Source organism: Anas acuta, chromosome 27 (assembly GCF_963932015.1).
Source record: "Anas acuta chromosome 27, bAnaAcu1.1, whole genome shotgun sequence".
Taxonomy (NCBI): domain Eukaryota; kingdom Metazoa; phylum Chordata; class Aves; order Anseriformes; family Anatidae; genus Anas; species Anas acuta.
The window spans coordinates 137,044-156,381 of record NC_089005.1 but is presented as its reverse complement, the minus strand read 5'-3'; the positions used below and the strand labels follow the sequence as shown (position 1 = coordinate 156,381).

At 52.3% G+C, this 19,338-nt stretch overlaps 1 protein-coding gene and 1 long non-coding RNA gene across 13 annotated transcripts in view; one reads left to right on the top strand and one right to left on the bottom strand.

The window, feature by feature from the left end:
• ANK1 (ankyrin 1) overlaps nucleotides 1–19,338 on the bottom strand; it is a 67,132-nt gene that overhangs the window by 23,304 nt on the left and 24,490 nt on the right. For 8 of the 12 annotated variants that reach the window (XM_068662149.1, XM_068662144.1, XM_068662148.1 and 5 more), the window contains exons 2-4: nucleotides 14,076–14,168; nucleotides 5,959–6,060; nucleotides 996–1,094 (exon numbers count right to left, since the gene is read on the bottom strand). In XM_068662149.1, coding sequence (XP_068518250.1) covers nucleotides 996–1,094; nucleotides 5,959–6,060; nucleotides 14,076–14,168 — 294 coding nt within the window. Of the gene's footprint in view, nucleotides 1–995; nucleotides 1,095–5,958; nucleotides 6,061–7,988; nucleotides 8,127–13,428; nucleotides 13,605–14,075; nucleotides 14,169–19,338 lie in introns of those variants that run through there. The other 4 variants (XM_068662147.1, XM_068662141.1, XM_068662143.1 and 1 more) reach the window with 3 other exon arrangements.
• LOC137845189 (uncharacterized) lies at nucleotides 7,974–12,559 on the top strand. The gene is made up of 3 exons (XR_011090119.1): nucleotides 7,974–8,110; nucleotides 8,229–8,372; nucleotides 9,708–12,559. It is a non-coding gene; the product is annotated as an uncharacterized lncRNA (long non-coding RNA).

The window sequence follows — 19,338 nt, the reverse complement described above, 5'->3', positions numbered from 1 at the left end:
CAACCCATTTGGGAAAAGAGGGGCCTGACATGTATACTAACACACACGCAAACAGGGCTACTGCCATTTGGCAGCATCTGGCCGGGTTAGGACCATGCAGCTCGAGCTCCATGCCCCATCCCTGCTGTAGACTTATATTTGCTGGCCAGGGAAGAGAATGATCTCACATTTCTCATGAAGTTACTGGCAGCAAAAGCTGCATGCATTGTCAGGCTCTGCAAATCTCCAGCACCAGGGGATGAGTAGGGGAGGGAAGAAGGGGGAGCTGAGCTGGCAGCCTTCAGGCAAAACTGCAGAGTGCGCCCTGGGAGCCAAGGCATCCCAGCAGAGCTAAGGGATATGCAGGCCAGAAAATGCAGACACAGGCTATTCCAACTTGTGTCTTGAGGTGGTGGGGGCAGGATACCAGACTCTGCTCCACACCCCGAGTCTTGCCAGAGCACAGGGGAGGTGGCACGCCAGGCCCACTCCCAGAGCCCTTTGGACAGTGCCAGAGGCTGCTCATTTTTCAGCCCTGCTTGCTTGTGCCTTTGTCTCACCTGTCACACAGTGAGAGCCACACCTTGTCATGGTGATACAGGGAGGCAATGATCCACGGAGCTCCAGAGCTCTCAAGGCTTGCTACAATGGCACCAAGACCACACCAGTTATGCAGTGCACGGGGGCTGCCCTGGGGCAGCGAGGGCTGATGTAAGCGGGCAGCCAATGTGGAGAGGCAAGGACATCACAAGCACAGGTTGTGGCTTCTGTTACTATCCTCTTGAGCTCGTAGTAGCCCTTGTGGCCCCCAAGGGACAGAGGCTCGGGCAGAATCTCTCACTCACTGGGAGCGACGGCAGGTCCTGGCCCCCCAGCCCAGCAGCACTGCCCCCAGCACAGCCTTCCGAGCAGCGAAAGACAACCAGCGCGACTCACTGCCCATCTGCCACTGGCGTCTGGCAGCAACAGCAAACCGTGGAGTAGTGACCAGCGCGACCGGACTCCATTCTCCTCACCTTGGTCGTTGTCTCCAGAACGATCTCCTTGTGCAGCAGCTCCACCACCATTTTCACATGGCCCTCCTTGGAGGCCAGGTGCAAGGCATTCAGCCCGTTCTGGAGGGAGCAAAGGTGGGAGAGGGGCATTAGTCACCCAGTGGGGCTGAGGCTCTCCAGGGAACCATCTGCCCTGAGCTCCTGTACAGACTGGACTGTGAGCATTTGGCCCGTGCTGGAGAGGGCTCTGGCTACCGGGAGCAGGACTCATTGTCCTGCCCTCGAGCCCTGCACTGGCATCAGCACGACAGCCACAGTCGGCTCCATGCTGCCAGGGGAACTGCACACAGCCCTGCTGCTGAGCTGCTGATTAATGTAGAGGTTTCCCCATGAGCAAGAAGTGCAGCCCCTGCAGACTGTTTCCTATGGCTGGACATCCCCATCTCTCAGTGTGTGTGTGTGGCCCCACAAACACTGTCTCAGTTGACACATCCCTGATGTCAACTCTTGACTCCACTTCAGTGGCTTTCCAGAGATGCCCATCCTTGAGATCACTCGCCCACAGTGATGCTTTCCACAGCTAAAACACAGAGCTGAGCTCTCTGTACGGCTCAGAGTGAGGAGGATGCACACACTGTGTAAGTGTGCGTGCAAACCTTAACATTTAACATTTACACACACAGAAGTGCAGTGAGAAGCTCTGCCTAGGCCAATGGTTTTATCCAAGTAGCAGCTCAATATAACTCATAACAGTTCAGGAGCTTCCAGTCTAGCAGCTAGCTTTACAGACTGCCCACCAACGGCTCCATCCTGCTGTCCATGCCCAGCACAGGGGCTGCTTTGCTCCCTTGGCACTGAACTGTAGTAAAGGCTGCAGGGGAAGCATTGGCTGTGCCACTGCTCAAGCTCTGCCTGCTCCTAGAAGCTCTCAACCAATGCAGGCGACTTCTTGGGAAGGTCTCTGCAGGTGCCCCAGTTCACCTCTCCTTTTTCCTATACATGAAACCCCTGGAGCACAGGGCTGGAGAATGCCCTTGGAACATCCCTGGGCTGTCGGAAGGCAGGGTCAGGCGAGCCAGCACCCCAGAGGCTGCTGAAATAGCTTCTGCTTCATTATTTCTGACTCCCTCTTCCACTTCCCAGATGTGAACAGAAGGGCTGGGATATTTGCTGGCAAAGACGTTAAATATTTGCAGGCACTTTCAAATGGCACTTTTTTCCCCACAAGGGAAAAGTGCCTTGCTTCTCCCAGATGGATGCATTATGCTTACTCACCCCTGTGCAACTCGCTCACATGGCAGAGAGCCACCAGCTCCCTGGGAGCACACAGTCCTGCCCAAGCACTCCACCTCCTAACCATCTGTTTCAGCTTCTGTAGAGTACTGGAAGGTCACGTCACAGAATTGCTTCATCCCCACCTGAATGCAGGTAGGGGCACAGAAAATTCCAGGGTAAGCTCCAGTTTCAACCTTCAGCACTCCAGTTAAACTTACAACAGCTCCCAGAGTGGGTTATCATATTGTAAAAGGTTTTCTACCTCCCTCTTGCTCAAGACACCAGCCCTCCAAGATCATAGTTGGTGTCACGAATTTGTCTGATTTGCACAGCCAGCAAAAACATACATATTCACAGTCTTCTTCAGCACACCAACTCCAACATTCCCTGGAGCCCCAAGCACAAGGGGCCCGCCGCCCAGGGTGAATGAAGCGGGGATGCTGCAGTGCGCACAGAACCATTCACTGAAAGGAAACGGTCCTCAGCCAGGCCTGGCTACACACAGACCGTCACCTCAGTCCAGCCCAGCTTCTCTGACTGGGACACACCTGCACAGCTCCATTCCTGTGGTTGCTGGCACCCTCACCTCCCTGAGCTCATGAGCTGGATAAGTGACCACAGACACATGCACTTTTTCCCTGTTACACTCATGCATGCAACAAAACATATAGAGAGCAAGATCGTGGATGCTGAGCTGCTCTCCTGAGCACCTATGTCCTTTTACACAAAGGAGTCTTAAATAACCTTTTGAAAGCTGAAAACCTGCAAGGAATCATTATTCTCTGGCCTTACAGCGCTAAGCGCGATGTTTACAGAAGACTGTTTCCCAGTGGCCCGTTGATATTTCAGCTTCAGGAACAATGCAGGCTGTTTTGCACATTTGCTTCAGCTTGACAGCTCATCTGACCCAAAACCGCCAAGGGCTGTGTTTGATTTGAAAGGTGCTGTATTCTGCCGCAAACGCTTCCCAGAAATCCCAGGCACTGGCTGGCAATGCGACAAACAGCCCTGCAGAAAAGCGCAAGAGATGGGACTTTGCACCCAGCGAGGTCGTCCACATTGCTGTGCCTCATTTCAGAATTTGGCCCTGATGCAGGCCCTGCCCTGAGCTTCCCATCAGGACTGTGGCTGGCCACCCCAGCAGGGACCACCTCCCGGCACCCTTCTGACCACTGCTGGCACGGGTCGCGGCAGCAAGGTCCGCTCAGCCTCAGCCTCCAGCTCTCCACAGGTGAGAGGGAAGCGTGCATGGGTTCGGCACACAGGAGTGGCGGGTGATGAGGGCACTGATGCAGATGGCAACAATGAAGAGGACGGAACTGGCAGAATGAAGATCAGATGGCATGTCAAGGTCTCTGCACATGTGTAAGAATACAGGACCTGTGGGATAGGTCTGACCACATATATCCCTCTTTATTCTATACAGGACATGTGAGGTTGGACCTTTCCCACAGGTCTGATATTCCTCAGAAGGAAACCCCAAAGTGCCATCTAACCTCAGGGAGATGGCAGGAACCCGCGCAAAGACAGCATCACTGAAAGAAGCACCTCATCATGCTGCGGCCTGATGCTCTCTGTCAAAGTGTTAAATCACCTCACCAGCTGCAGAAATCTGGCTGGAAGCAGGACTCATACCAGCGGATGGAGGCAGCTGATGACTGACCTCTGGGTGAAGAAGAAATTCAAAGCTATTGTCTTTAGCTCATGGATGGCTGTCTCTGTTCTGATTCCATGCAGAGCCCTCTCTAGACCCATCTATTCGTCTGCACTAGCAGTACCCAAGCCATGGACGTAAAAATCCTTCCTCTGCTTTTAGGGCTGTCATCGGTGGTGAGTGAACATCCTTGGCGTGCTCTGCGTGTGGAGGCTCCCCTCTCAGAAGGTGTGGGTAAGCCTGGCCACGCACAGCCACCCTGCTCCTGCCCCTCTCCTCCAGACAGCCACAGTACCCCACTGAGCAAAGCCAGACGATTTCTACCGCCAAGCTCTGCTCCAGCCTTTGCACACATGGGGCATGAACGAGTGGAGCACACAGGGCCACGTCCTCAGCCCTTCATGGGGAGGAGCACAGCACCAAGAGAACCCAAGGAAGCAGCAGCTGGGTTTCATGAGCGGGCCAAATCCCCAAATGAAGCACAGCAACTTGGGAGATCCTGCCAGGTACGAGCATATCTGCTCAGTGATGAGTGCCAACCAAGTCCCTGCAGCTCTGTGCGAACAGAGTGTCACTTGGCCTCTCCTCTTTTCAAACCCTATACATCTCCAAAAAGGTTGTGGGGTCAGAGCCTTGAGCCCACACATGGGAGCCCAAGGGAAAGCTCATTTTTGGAGGGCTGAAACAGAAAGTTTTCTAATTCTTTTCCATACAAGGCCCATCTGATCTAAATCCCATATGCCCATGCAATCCTCCGAGTTTTTGAGATTATCTGGATGCTGATTATCCACCGATAATCCAGGTAACACATTGAGGAACAAAATGAGACACCTCACGAGCTTTCCCCAAGCCTCCTCTAGTGCCCTGCTGAGGAGAATGCAAGCTGCAACATGCCCCAGAGGCCTGCAGAAGCCCAGCATTTCTGCACACCACTGTCAGCCAGAAAAAAAAAGGAGACAGAGACATTTCCTGGGGCAACCTGTCTGCAGTAACTGCAGCGGCCACTGCAGTGCACACATCATAGCTTTGAACCACACTTGGCCTGGGGACTTGATACTGAACCAGGTGAAGGTCCATTTGTGCTACCTGCTGAGGCAGCCTGCCCAGCATCACTGCTGCTCTGGGAAGTAGCTGACAGTGCCGTCTGTCTGCTCGCCCTGCTCGGCCCAAGCCCCCTGAGTCTCTCCCTGCAGCACCTACCCTGATTCAGGCTGAGCCACTTGCATTTGGCAGCTGCACAGATACAAAATGTTCTGTCAGTTATGTGCAAGCCATTCCTCTGGACTGTCAAATATGTACAAGCCTGCAGATCTTTCTTGTGGCAGAGCTGTCCCTGCTCTGAGCTGGGGAGGGGGCTCCACCCGCCCAGCATCTCTCATGCCACCGAGACTGGTGTTTTGCAAGCATCCTTTGCTTGTGTGCAGCTGCAGCTTCTGGGAATCTGAAATCCCAAGCATTAGAGATAACCCCAGGAGTGAGTCCTGCATGGTGCTACGCTCTTCACTCTGCCCTCTGACAAACAGCTGAGCCTCTCCCAGCTGTCCCAGTCACAGATGGCCCCGATGAAGCCTCTGCTCTCCTACCTGCCAATGCACTTTGCTACCCTCCAGACAGCACTGCCAGGCACCCTGGGTCTTCAGCTTTTGCAGTTCTCCCTGTCCCAGAGACCATAGGTCCAAAGCTATTCCCTGCCCAGCAGCAGCCACAGGCTGGGGGCTGTGCGGAGCCTCTTCCAAGCAGAGCCTGCCCAGGACAGCTGCCATACGGCAGCAACCCAGGCCAGTGATCCAGGCACGTCTCCTTTGGCTTTTTAAACATGCTCTGCCACAGTGTCTGCCTGCCCACTTGTACTCTGCTCCATGCCAGGATCAGGGCAGGTGCTGCCAGAGCAGGACCAAGCAACCAGGCAGCCACGGGGCACCTCCCTGTCCCCATCCTTCAGGGAAGAGTAAGGAAGGGATGCGGTGGCTGTCACCTGGGCTGGGGAGAGCCGCAGCACGGCACGTTTCCACATGAGCGAGAGGTGGTACCAGAACCCCTTTGGGTTTCACCTACCTGGTTACAGGTGTTAATATCTACCCCATTCCTGAGGTGATCCAAGGCTTTGTCCAGATTCCCAGATCTTGCAGCTCTCAGGAAACTGGTCGCAGCATCGGCCTTTGGGAAAGAAAGAAAAACCATGAGGCTTGGGCTCATCCCCCCCATCATTGGCATGGGGCCACCTTGGCCCTTGGCTGCAGAGCATGTGGCTACAGAGACCAGGCAGGACAGGCAGAGGCTGGGCAGGTGGAGGTGGACACTGCTGGGACAAGCTGAGATGCTCCGAATCAGATGGGATGGGGCAGGGCTGGAAATGGAGCTCAAAGTGGAGAGCATCCTCGAGCAGGGGGAGGAGAGCCATGTGGGGCCATGGCTCATCCCAGCGCTGCTGACAGGGCAGGGATGACACTGTAAGGGGACCGCTGCAGCTATGGCAGCCTCCCTTGGCCCAGCAAATGCTTGTGTCCTGGCTGAGAGAGAGCAGCGATGGACAAGCACTAGAATGCAGCTTTAGTGAACCTGCCTTTGCTGTCCTCCAGAAACCACTGGGAAGCCACAGTGTCATTGGGGACAATGACCCTGACTGCACATGCTGCAGCCATGAAAACTGCAACAAGGTAGTGCTTCCCTGTACCACTGAGACAGCCACCTCGGCAAGGTGCAGCAATACTTTGAGCAACACTATTTAGCGGTTAAGGCAGCAAATGAAGACCACGAGATGGCTCACCAAAAGTTGGATAACTACAGGGTGGAGATGCAGTGACAGTTCTGTGTGGCTGGGACCATGAGCTGGTGACTGCCTGCTAGGTGCAGCCCAAAGGGCTCTCTGCAGCACGGAGCCATGAGACATCTGTGGCATGGCAGCAGGACACACGCCCCTGCCCTCCACTCTGTTAGAAAATCAGAGCCCCTTTCTTACCCCTCATGCTGGAGTCCCCAAGGGACCTCCTGTGCTATGTGAGCATGTGTCTTGCCAGAACTAGCCACCCTTCGGCACCCACAGCCCAGCTGTGGAGGAGCATCCAGGGTTAGTGAGCTCCTGGGACAGGCGCAGGAAGCAGCGCAGCCTGAGGACAGCGCTGGTGGCAGACCTAGGCAGGATGGTGCAGGAGCTGGGCTCAGGACCTCTGTCCTCCCAGCCTCAGCCATTCCAACTTGGAAAGCGGAGCAGCACCACTTGGCCGCTGCCTCCAGCCATCCTCCATCCTTTCTGCCCTCATCCTCCAACCCAGAGATGCAGCCCATGGCAGGGCCCACTGCCCTGCTACCTCCTGAAGAAGGAAGGCCCACAGACAGGGTGTCCTGGCCCCCCACGCAGGACCCAGCTGTGGCTCCCACAGGCGGTGGCTGGGTGCCATGGCCCTGTCCAGGACAAAGGTACAGGTGGAGGAGGGCAGCGCTGCCATGCCCTGTGCTGGCGTGTAGCCTCTGCGTGCCGGGGAACACGTGCAGCAGGCATGCCCTCAGCCAGCTGGCACTGCGTGCTGCCACCCCAGAGGAGAGCCCTGCCCGTCTGGGAGGAGCCCTCAAATACACATCAGGGCTGCCAGCCCTGTGGAGGGCTGCAAGCACAGAGGAGACACACCGGGGCACCTCGGTGCTGTCTGCTTGTTCGTGCTGATCTGCTGTAAGAGGCAGAGGACAGTGCTGGCACTGCCCTTAGAAGTTCACGTTGGCGCCTGGATCCCAGTGAGGAAACACTGACAGCTTCAACCAACAGGTTGAGTGCAAAGAGCTTTTCCAACTTCAGACCCTGCTGGAAGCCTCTGCATCTCAGGTCAGGACCCCAGCTATGCTGCAGGCACACCAGCACAGACCTTCGGCAGCAATCCCCTTGGAAGTTCCAAGCACAGCTCAGCCAGACTCTCCCACCCACAGGACACGCACGGAGCTGCGAAGATTAAAATGGTAAGACTTGACAGGCTCTGGCAGCAAAGGAGCTCCCAAAGCCCCAGCACGCCCAGCAGCGGAGACCACAAGCAGGAAGCAGGCAAAAAAGCAAAGCAGAGCTCTGTGCACAAAGGAGAAGTGCACTGTATACTCACAGCCACGTCTGGACGGGACCTGCCCTTTCGTGCTGCCATAGTCCGGCACCTCGGCTGAAACCTGAGCCTGGTGTCCCCTCTCCCCCTCCTTGGTTATCTACTCCCCAGCTTTGAGAGAGCCAGTAAGTTACATTGCATTCTCTCTAAAAATACCGTCTTACTCCTTGCTCCAACGCAGACCCTGAAGGGATCGCCAGCCGCTAATGGAATTTGTTCATTTTCTCTCCATTATTGTGTCAGACAGGATATTTAATAGCAAGCTGCCTGCAGAAAGCAGATGCCTGCTGCCAAGCACAGGGAGCAGGTCAGAGCTACAGAGAACACCTTGGGAAGGGCAACACCAAGCAGCCCCACAGACATGCCCAGGAGCCCGGCATCTCACAGGTAACACCCACCCTGAAGCAGAGGGGTGGTGGGACCCTCCTGATGGGCTCAGGCTTGGGTGCTTCAGAACGAACACTCCCCTGCTCACTGGGACCAGCTCAGGGTAGCGCAGAGAACTACAGGGTGCCAGACACCAGCAGCCGGGTGGCACAGGCAGCCAGAGAAAGGGGAGCTCAGCTCTGATAGCAAAAGCAGAGGGAAGAGACGTGCAGTCATGTTGCCTTCCCAAAGTCCCCGTGCACGCTGTGACTACCTACCCGTCACTCGGGGGAACTATTTCACAACAGCTCGTGTTACTTTTGGGTGTCACAGCCAGCCTGACAGCACGAGATTAGGAAGGGAATTTAAGCATATATTGGGTCACTGCCCTCTCCTTTTTGACAAAAAGGAGCAGTGACAGCAAGAAATGAAGAGACCCTCTGGACATAAGCGTATGTGCGTACCAAAAAGATGCACACACATCCCAGCCAGCACAACACGAATGCACCTAAATGCAGATGCGCTCACACTGCACAGTCACAATACACAGATGAGCACAAAGCGTAGCACAGGCACACCACATGCACCCACTTGGTATTTGTGCACACGTTGCTGCACACACACACAGTCTCTTGCTATCCGTGTACCCCAGCATGTGCAGCAAGTGCTTCCAGATCAAAGAATGCCCCCAGTGCTTTTCCTTTTTTGTTGTTTGTAGTGTTTCTTTCCATTCACCTTTGCTTTCCCAGCAATTTTCCAGGAAGGAGTTATTCCAAGAGGAGAAGATAAACTTACTTATTTGTCATTGTGCATTTCTTGCACTCTCTCACAACTGCTAAATCCCGCACATAGGTGCTGTGTGCCACAGACTTGTGGATGTTCAAGCTGTGAAGTAGCAGGATGCTGCTTACAGCAGTTCCCAGAGGCAGAAGTCCAAAGATCTGGACTTTGCAAAATGTTCAAGACCTGAAGTAAAAACAAGCACAGTGCGGTGGGGAGTTTTCCTCTCCCCTTCCCTTTCTCTTTCAGGCAACAGCTCCCCTTGTCTCCTGACAATCAACCTTTTCCCTTTCTCTCTCCTGGCCCTGACAGGAGGCTTCCTCGATCCCTATTCACAGATGCCTTCCCTGCCTGCAAAGCCCTGCCCTGTGCTACATCACTGCCACCATAGCAATGTCCCAGCTCCCAGTGCCTCCACTCCAACAGCAGCCTGGGCCTGACCAAAGCCCCTCCACTGTAGCTGTGCCTAAGGCAATATGCAGAGTGGATGTTCTGCCAAACCAGAGGTTCAGGCTGGATTTCAAGGGCCGCAGTCAGAGGTTCAGTAATCTTGCTTTGTTTGTCTTCTGTCCACAGTTGGAGCCCTGCTCTAATCTCTTCGGGCAGTGCCATCGTTCTCATTCCCACCCTGGGAGGAGCTCCACCAGCTCCTTCTGCATATTGCTGATAAAGGAAGGGAGGGTCTCAACATTGCCTCCTTCCATGAAAAGTGGCTACATCTGTCAGGAACCCACTCAGCACATGCTGCTAAATGCTGCACATAGATGATTCCCAAGTGCAAACGAGTTCAGAAGCTGATGCTGCTGTCACTGTTTTCTGGGCCAGCAGGAAGCAGGCAAGCAGCAAGTTGCTGTGCTGTTCCAGACTGGCGAAAGGCACACGTGCATCCCACTACACTGCCCTCTTCACCCTGTCTGCCCACTTGTCTCTCCTGTCTACAAGTCTTCTGCTGGAGCGGCAAGGCAGCCTGGGCAGGGACTGCAAATACTTCGTTGTTTATTCAGCACCCAGCAGGAGGAAGGGGCTGAGCTGGCTGCTTGCTGGGGAGCTCCGGAGGAGGTGGGACCCCTTCACTGCAAGGATGTGCATGCAGATTGACGGGACTGCTCGGGCCTATGTCCCGCTGCAGACATGGCCAAAGATGCTCAGAGAAAGGGACTGGGCACCCTTTCCAACAAACCTATGACTCCAGCAGTCCCCAAAGAGAAGCCCTGCCCAGTTAGAGGCTGCTAGGATCCACTGGCCCTTCCCACTACCTGCTGAAACAAAGTGCTTTGACTTCAACCAGCTGATTCCAGGTGATAACCTAGAGCCCTTCTCATCAGATTGGAGTCAGTCCTGCAAACTAAAACAGTTGCTAAGATTAAGCGCAGTCAGAGATGTATCCTACGGTCTCTCTAAGAAGATCAGGGAAGATCAGGAAAATTGAATCATGGATTCAGCTCAGAATACCCAGAAAGAGAAACCGCACTGTCTGCTGTACAGGAACTTTCTTCCCTATCTGCATTCACAGAAGCTTGACACTCCCAGTGGTGTCTGCAGTGGGTACAAAACCTACTGTCAGGTTTCTGCCTTCTGGGTGGAAGAAAGCATTCAGCAGAGCACAGCATCTCCAGAGAAGCCATTGGAGCAAAGCCTCAGGCGGGCTGCCAGAAGAGCACAGAGAAGAGGCTACCAGGCACATACTGCAAACCCAGATGAAAGAGAAAAGCAAAAGCCTTGGGAAAGCTCATCAGATAAAAGGATATATGCCCAAAACCTATACTCTCACCATCCTCACCCCTGCCCACATGATTTAGGGCAGGTCTGCAGACTTTAATAGGACTGATGAGAGTCAAGACACCAAGAGGTCATCCCTGGAAGGCACCTGCCACGCGAGCTTCCTCTCATTTCATGCAAAACCCTGAGTAAACCCCTTGCCATGTTACTTTCTTTTGAGTGGAGATTTCACAATACTCCAGGCCTCCCTAGGGCACATTCCACTGTTCAACAGATCATCACAGGCCAAAGACTGGTAAGGGCAGCAGAGACCCCCAGTGACAAGAGTGCAGGGGTGGGGGCACATTCATCTTGCATGCAGGAGAATCTGACCATGCAGAAAGCAAGAACTCTGCGCATGTTCCTGCAGCGAGGGGGCTGTTAGAGCTGAAAGAGAACTCAGCACAACTGGCAGAGCAGAAATCACAAAGTAAAGGAAAGAGGGCCCCTGACAGGTTTGGGAGAAGGGAGGCAACTTGTCTGTTAGTTTGAGCTTGGAAGGTAGTAAAGAGGAGGCAAGTTTTCAGGTGCAGTCACCTGGCCCAGGTATTATGCACAGTCCTCCATCTTTACAGAATCATAACGAACTAGCTTTTGGAAAGTCCATTTTTATTCAGTCTTAACAGAAGAGATGTTCTGGACTGTTACTGGTGGTGCAGTTCAGGGCCATGGTTAGCTCTGTCCCTGCCGAGCATGTCCAGGTGCAGACAGCATCTGCGCTGGCTCCTTCCCTCCCCCTCACAGATCCCCGTTGATAGCTGCTGAAGCTGGAATAGTTTCAGGACTGGAGGAGGGTGTATATCAGAAGCAGCTTAATCTGCAGTGAACAAGGACTTGGGAGCTGCCCCTTCATGGCAGACTGATCCTTCTGATAAGGATCCCCTGGTGCTACAGCCTGCAGCTCTGTGACAGCCTGTCTGCCAGTTACCACCTACTACTGATGGATTTTCTAAGCAGTAGCATCAAGATTTTGTTCTGCCTTTTGCAAAGCACCACTTCTCAATGAAGTACAGCGCTGGGTTCAGCAGCACTGAGTGGAGAGAGGAACAGGGGCTGGTCCAGATACCCAAACAGGGAGCTGGAGAACAGAACATTGTCCCTCTCACACAGACCCAAAGTAAGGCAAGAGCTAGCACAGCTACTGCTCCTGCCAGCTGGGGTGAGGTGCACCCAGGGGAAAGCTGTCACACTCCTTTGATATTAGCAGGAGCCTCTGCTCTCTGCATATCCTGAAAAAGAAAAGCTATTTTTACTTCATCAGAAAATACATAGACTGTGACTGAAGACAATACATCAGAGCTTGTTGCTCAGGAACTACACCTCTTCTTACAACATAACAGCGCTTACAGCTGGTGACAGAGATGTGGCAGCACTGTGACTGCTTTTTATCTCCCACTTTCCTAACGCACTGCCCTCCTGGTCCATGACATTGCTCAGGCAGGTACATACAACAAACACTGCCAGTGAAAGGGGGAACATGGGGACATGCTTTGAGCCCATCTGAAGCCGCGGACAAAGGCACACCTTATGACCCAGCCTCATCTGGCCCCGGGCCCTTGCACTCAAGAGATGGGCTGGAGGCTGGAGCATGCCATCAGGGTCTGACCCAGTGCCTCGTGCTGAAAATTCCTTCTCTTTGCTAGTGTTATGTATAAACTCCTCCTAATTTCTGCAGTCTGTATTAGTTTGTTCTGTCCCTCTGCTTCAGCAGGGCTAGTCCACACCTGCTTTGCTTGCTTGCGTGAGGAAAAGTGCTGAGAAGGGGGCTTTCTGCTATGATGAGCAGGCTGTGAGATATCGCACCACAGACCCTGTGCCATGGCTGCAGATTTACTGTTAGCAGTGTGCAGCCAGGCTGGCCTGGCCAGCGCTTGGGGTGCAGCCTCCGGAAGCCATGCAGGGAAGAAAGCACCAACAGGAAAGCACCTGAAGCACAAGCCTGGCAGTAGATCACTGCCAGCTGATCCCTGGTGAGGACATGCGAGTAAAAGCTGTGGCAGCACAGCCACCTGCTCCTCAGCAGAGCTAGTGCAGCACTGTGCCTAGAAAGAAACGTCATCCTGTGCACCTGTCCCAGGGCTTCGGGTGGGTAAAAACAGAAAAATGATAAACACAGAAATCAACATGTACCATTAAAATTGAGGAAAAACAAAACAACAACAACAAAAAAACACCCTAGTGGGCACTTCACATCTCCCAGCAAAGCAGCAGTGAGAAGGACAAGGTGAGTACAGCACCAGGGGGACCTAGGAATTCTGGATTCAATGCCAGGCTCTGCCACTGAATCCCAGCATGACCTTAGGCAAGCTCCCAGCTACCTAGGAAGGGCAGCAAAACCATTCTGCCATTCTGTGGCCCATTTAGGCTGCCATCTTTTGGGAACCTTTTTCTCTGGACTAGACTTAAATCCATATTCCCAACCAGGATATATCTAAACTCCTTTGTGCAAAAAAACACTCAGAGCTGACCCGATTCCTCTCCCCCTAGTCCCCATTACGATGATCCCCATTACGATGCCTATGGCTGCCCAAGTACTCACCCTCATGTAATGCAGGCATGGCATCGCTGCAGGACAGTCAGCTTGCCCTGGACAGCCAGGGTCTGCAGGTCTGATCAGCCCACTTACACTGAATGCTGCAGCCAAACCAAGTGTGAGAAGCCAGCCCTGAAGAGTTTTATCAACAGGAGGCCTGCACCCTATCTCCCCTCTCACGTGCCTGCCAGCACGGTGGGAGTCTCCTGTATGCAGCTTGGAGATTACAGCTGCTCTAGTAGTGGCTGGGCCAGGGCTGCCAGGCTGGACACTGCTGTGCCCCACGCACACCTCATAAACATGCCTGCAGGATGTAAACAGGGAGGAGCCCGTGTGCACAGACCCTGTTCTTCAAACAGCACAAGGGAAGATGGAACTGCAGAAGCACACCACAAAATGAAACGATGCTGTGGCCTGAACCACACCGCCACTTGGTTTGTGCTGCACGAAGCAGGCTGGGCTGGAGGCAGTCAACAGAGGAGCCCGGACAGTCCACTGGTCTCTGCAGACCTTGGCCAGGGCACGGTCCCAAAGTGAGGGACGCTGAGATGGAACTGATGTGGCAGATGAGCTCTAGTGACAGCAGCTCCAGGCCCTTTGTAGGGCCTGGGGCCCACTGCAACACAATGAACGCGCCCCTTCCCCCCTTCTACCTGCGCAGCAGACTCCTGCTCCAGCATCCCTTCAGGAGATCCTTGCTTGCAGCAAGAAGGCAAGGGGTCCACAGTGGTTGGTGCATGCCCTCTCTGAAAGACATGCAAGGGAGTCACACCGATCGTCCAAAGGAACAGACCTCCTGGAGACCACTCCCTTCCCACCCTCTCCTCATGCTCAGGCTCCGGATGACAGCACAGAGCACCACAGGACGCTCACCTGGCACTCCTGGGTGGCAGGATGCATCCTTCTGCTAGTGCTTTCCCACCCCATTTGGGGGCAAGATGCTAAACTGGGCAGCCTCAACAAAGCACTGGGGCAGTGCCGGGGAGCTGCACAGCTTGGTTTCTATTTCTAGCTACCATTCACCAGGTCCTTTTTGCCAATTACAGGTTCAAGAAGGCCAAAGCACTTTCTGCACTGGGGCCATCCAGTGAGGCCATGAGCTGATCACGCCTGGAAGGGCCGGGCAGCATACGGATAAATACAGCTTGTGACACTTGCAGCTGCCGAGAGAACAAAACCAGCTCTGCCAGCTGCATCCCCCTAGGGAATTCCTATAGAACAGCCCAGCCCACCACTGGGAAAGCTTATACCAGCTGAAGCAGGAAAAGTAGATCAAGAGAGCCTGTTAGGGCAGAAAAATGCTTTGCGTTATGTAGAAACTAAGATTTTTATACTGAGCAAAGGCCAGGTTGAAGCATCATAGCAACGAATAGTCATTGTCTCAGTCCAATGAGAACACCTTCCCTTTGTCTAGTGCAATTCAGTACTTCCCTGGAAGCCTGGGATTCCTCAGGTGTTTGACCTATAACAGACTCCACCTCCAGGTCAGGTAGAGCTCAAATGTTAATTATCACAATGATGGGCAATGTAACTTCTGGCTGGGGCACTGCACTTGCTCTAAAAAGTGTTGCTGCTCTGAACCTACAGGCCAACATCATCAGTGTCTCAGATCCTGCTGTTCTTTTCCCCTGCGTAACTGTATGTCATGAATGCAAATACGAGTCCTCTGCACCCTGAAGACAGAATCTTACTAGCCAAGGCTCTTGAGCCAACCAGGAGTTGCTGGCTCAGAATAACACAAAATTCCTGCAGGACGTGCTGCAATCAGGTGCCATGCACACTTGACAAAGCCCTAGAAATGAGACCTGTGTCCTTTGGTCCACCTGGGGTTACCTCATATCACACTTCTGGGAAGAACAGTGCAAAAGTCCCTGAGACCTCTCCACCTGTGTGTAGAACAAGGCCCCTGAGACTGTGTGCAGAGCAAGGAACAGCTGCAGGTGCTGCAGGGACAGGGACAGTAACCACAGGGTGCTTTGGGTGCTGAGAAGGAATTGCCCCGCAGGTCCCCAACATTGAGACAGAGCCTCTCCACAGCCATGAGAAATGAGGAAAGTGCCTAAATCTAAGAGCCCCTCGCAGGGATGTTTTTTTTTTTTTTTTTCCCAAAGCTTCTCTAGGGGACAGAGATGAACTACCACCAGGCACTGCCCTGGCAAGCCTGGCCAAGCCACAAAGGCTTTGCTGCTGCACTGAGACCTGGACCTCTGCCTGCAAGCAGCCCTCCACCACCTGTGTCAGACCTCAGAAGAGGCAGCAAGAGGCAGCCCAGGCCGTCTGGGGCATCAATGCAGGCTGGCACGTTCAGGACCACAGCAGACCCATGGGATGGCATGTTGCGTGGCACAAGATACCTGTCTTTAGGCAACTGTATGGAGCCCAAGGGTTAACTCCATGACCAGTCATATCTCCGTAGTTCTAGAGGTGAAGGGTATTGCAAAGAGCAGGAATGAGCAGTGTCCTGAGAGGTGGCAGGCACATGCCTGCTCACTCCCTGCCCTGAAGAAGGGGAAGAGCACAGCAGTTTGCCTTGAAGCGTGCAATACACTGATAACCATTTATTTTTTCAGCTGGTTGTAGAGCTGGTGCAGGCTCTATCTCTAAGCGAACTTGGAGACACTTAAAACTCTTAGAACTCTGCTACATCAATTGCAGTCCCTCATTAATCATTCTCTTCTGAACACTTCTCACTGATCCATCTATGAGGTCTCACCTCACTCGTTACCACCTCGGCTGAGGCATTTCTGAGGTTCTCCCTCCATGATCACAGACAGGCAAGTTGCATGCACCAGTTCTGAAATCTAATACTCCTGAGCGACTCGCTTTATTAGCATTCTGTCACTGTCACCTTGCCTGTTACACCTAACAGTAACATCTTCAACACAGCTAGCACTTCTGGAGAAAACAGAAGTATGGGCACAATCCTGCCTGAGAAATCAGAGCCCAGAAGAGCTTGAAAATTAATGAATACAGCTCTAATAAACATATAGCACTTAATCCCAAAGCTCCTTTCATTTCTATGAAAACACTTCAAGAGACTAAGGTCTCAGGCAATTCCTTAACACTTACCTGTCTTCAGACCATGAACTGAGATTGGCCAGATTGCTCATTCTTTAGGATTTTATACCATGCCTTTTCCTTAGCGACATCTGAGTATATAAATATCTCCTTAAAGGCCTCTGCGATTGTTCAAGTTGTAGTCATGTTGCCCCCACAAGAGCTAATACAGAGCTCAATCAGAGCTCTGAAAAGGGAAAAGATTTACAAAAGACACAACAGAAACACTCTCTAAGAAACAGCAAACCCATGTTGAGAAAAAGCAGCTGAGAGTTACAGCGAATAATAGCTGTCAGCTCCCTTTTGTGCCACTCTGTGCACCCCCATGGGCTTCAAGGGATTTTTTACCAGCCAGGGTTCTAGTATTGTCTTAAGTGCTGTTCCCCAGATATTGTAATATGTCATACACAGGAAAAATAATTTCTCCCTCTGTGGTCCTGAGACAGCTCCTGCGACAGCACACAGCAGGACTAGTGCACTACAGGTTTACACCTAAGATTGAATTCCAGCACCAAATGCAGACAGAGGTAGGGTGGAGGGCAGCACCCTGTCATCAACTAGGAGGATGAGATCTTTATAGAAAACTACTCCTTCACATACAGAGGGTTTTCTGTGTGTGTTTTTTTTTTTTTTCAAGATACAAAGTCTTGCCACTGACCTTTCCCTGACAGCCTTTGGAGAAGCTCTTCAGCTGCACTATGATGTAGCTGTGAAGGAATGCAAGGCTCCTTCCTCTGCCTTGTTATCTTCCATGTAACCAGAGAAGTGATCTCTGGGCACCAGAGGCTGCTGCCAGTCCGTCCTCAGCTGTTTTTTTCCTTTCATATAAGGGAACAGGGAGTGTGTCAGACAGCAGAGTGTCTTAAACACATTGCCTTGGGGAAAAGTAAATACCTCTCTTCAACAGTGGGCTTCAATACTGGGAGAAAACTTCTTGCTGCTTTTGCTCAGAGAATGAGGTACAGCCTCTTCTGCATTCAGCAGTTTGAGAAACAATGCCAGGACAGGTCCAGGGCTGAAGCTGTTGAAAAGAGCTGCTTCTGTCTCGCTACGCCCTCCTGGAGCAAGGACAAGGGTGTGCCAGGGTTCACCCTGCTGCATGTCCCCTGTCTGCTTACAGAGGACAGCGCTCCCAGTGCTCCCGTCACTGCTGAGACTCCACAGAGCAGCCAGGCTCCCTGGTTCTGGTAACAAGCTGTTACCTTAGAAAACAAGAATGCAATTTTAAAGCTGAGTCAGCAGCAAAAGATGAATAATTTAAACCCTTAGCAATTCTGTTACTGCTGCCCAGCTGTAGGTAATGGAAGGTACCCAGCTTCACACAAGCACAGTTGTGATGAAAATCACTGCCACTGTCAGGCTGCTTCATGCTGTTAAGAGAGAACAGTTGTGATACCAGCATAAATAAGCAGATAGCAGTGCTCTGCAGTGCTGAGCTAGGCACTCTGATGTTCAGAGCAGGCAGTCCTCCTAGCACAGCAAGGCTGAGACTTGCTTTCCCATGGCATTTGTTGTTTCTGGCACGGTGATACGTAATTTTACAGAAAGCCCATGGGAGCTGCTGGTGCATGAGCCAGAGGAAGGACATGGAAGGTGCACACTGACACCTGCTCTTCAGCTTTCCATCAGAGGAGGAACTATGCGATGTTATGTGGTGGAAGAGGGACAATGATTTGCTATGCACAGATTTCCCAGGCCTTGCTCTCACGTTGGTTGCCTTTCTATTCCTTTGTGTGTGTGAGAGAGAGAGAGAACAAGCAGGGCTGGGCGAGGAGGGAGGCCAGTTTACAAATACTTGTCCCCACATGAGTCTAAAAACTGGTACCAGAAGCATGGGACAGATGAAAAATTGCAAGAAAACCAATGGACTGGGTTTGCAAAGTTCAGCAACTAATAGGCATAGGAAATCTCTCCCCATTACACCCCTGATCTAAGTAACCCTTTCACTGCTTTCCATCAGTTCAGAACTGTTTGAGCTGTGGGATTCACAATGGAAATACAGAAATATAAACTGAAAAGGTCTTCACATTAAGTTTCTTGAACAATGCACAGTTGCATCCAAAGGCATGATTTCAGAGATGAAGCAAACTGCTGTCTCACTCCAAGAGATAACTGCCTCTTGCCTTTATAACCACAGTTTAGTTCTTGGAGAGGTAACAGTCTAAGCCTGAAATCGGGAAGTTTACACAGCCCTTGTCCCCCACTATACTGACACCGAGCAGACAGAATTGCATGCAATTGAGTCATAAGGTGTTCTTTTTGCTCCTCATTTGGATGAGCCAGGCAATGTAACTGAAAATTTTATCACACCAATTTATCTTATTTACACGCATTCACAGAAAAGGAATACTCATGGACCACGTGCTATCCTGGCTGCAAAGGAGAATATTTCTCAGATGGAAAGTGTTCAGCAACTTCTGCCATCAGCTCCCCCATCCACTAGACCAGAAGACATCTTGCCCAAAGGACCAAAGGATTAACATCCACCATCGTCGTTTTTCCCCCCCCTGCTAGAGACCAGACAGTTCTAGGGAGCAAAGAGTACCACCTAACTCAGCCTGAATCTAAAAAATCCCAGCTCTGGGAAGCCAGTTGAGCATTATGCTCACTACAGGGGCCAAGGGCAAATCACTTCTTAATTAGTGTGTATGGTGCAAGTTTGTGCTTTCACTTAGGCAAGTACCAATCTGAAAGATACAACAAGACCCGTATTAGCTGCAGCTAATCAAGCCCAGCTATTGATTCTGTTGGATCCACTGACTCTGCTGTAACTGCAAGATTACAGATCCACTGAGATACCTCAGTGTTATACCTATTTGGGGATCTCAAGACTGAGAGAGATCCAGCATTTGGCTGTAG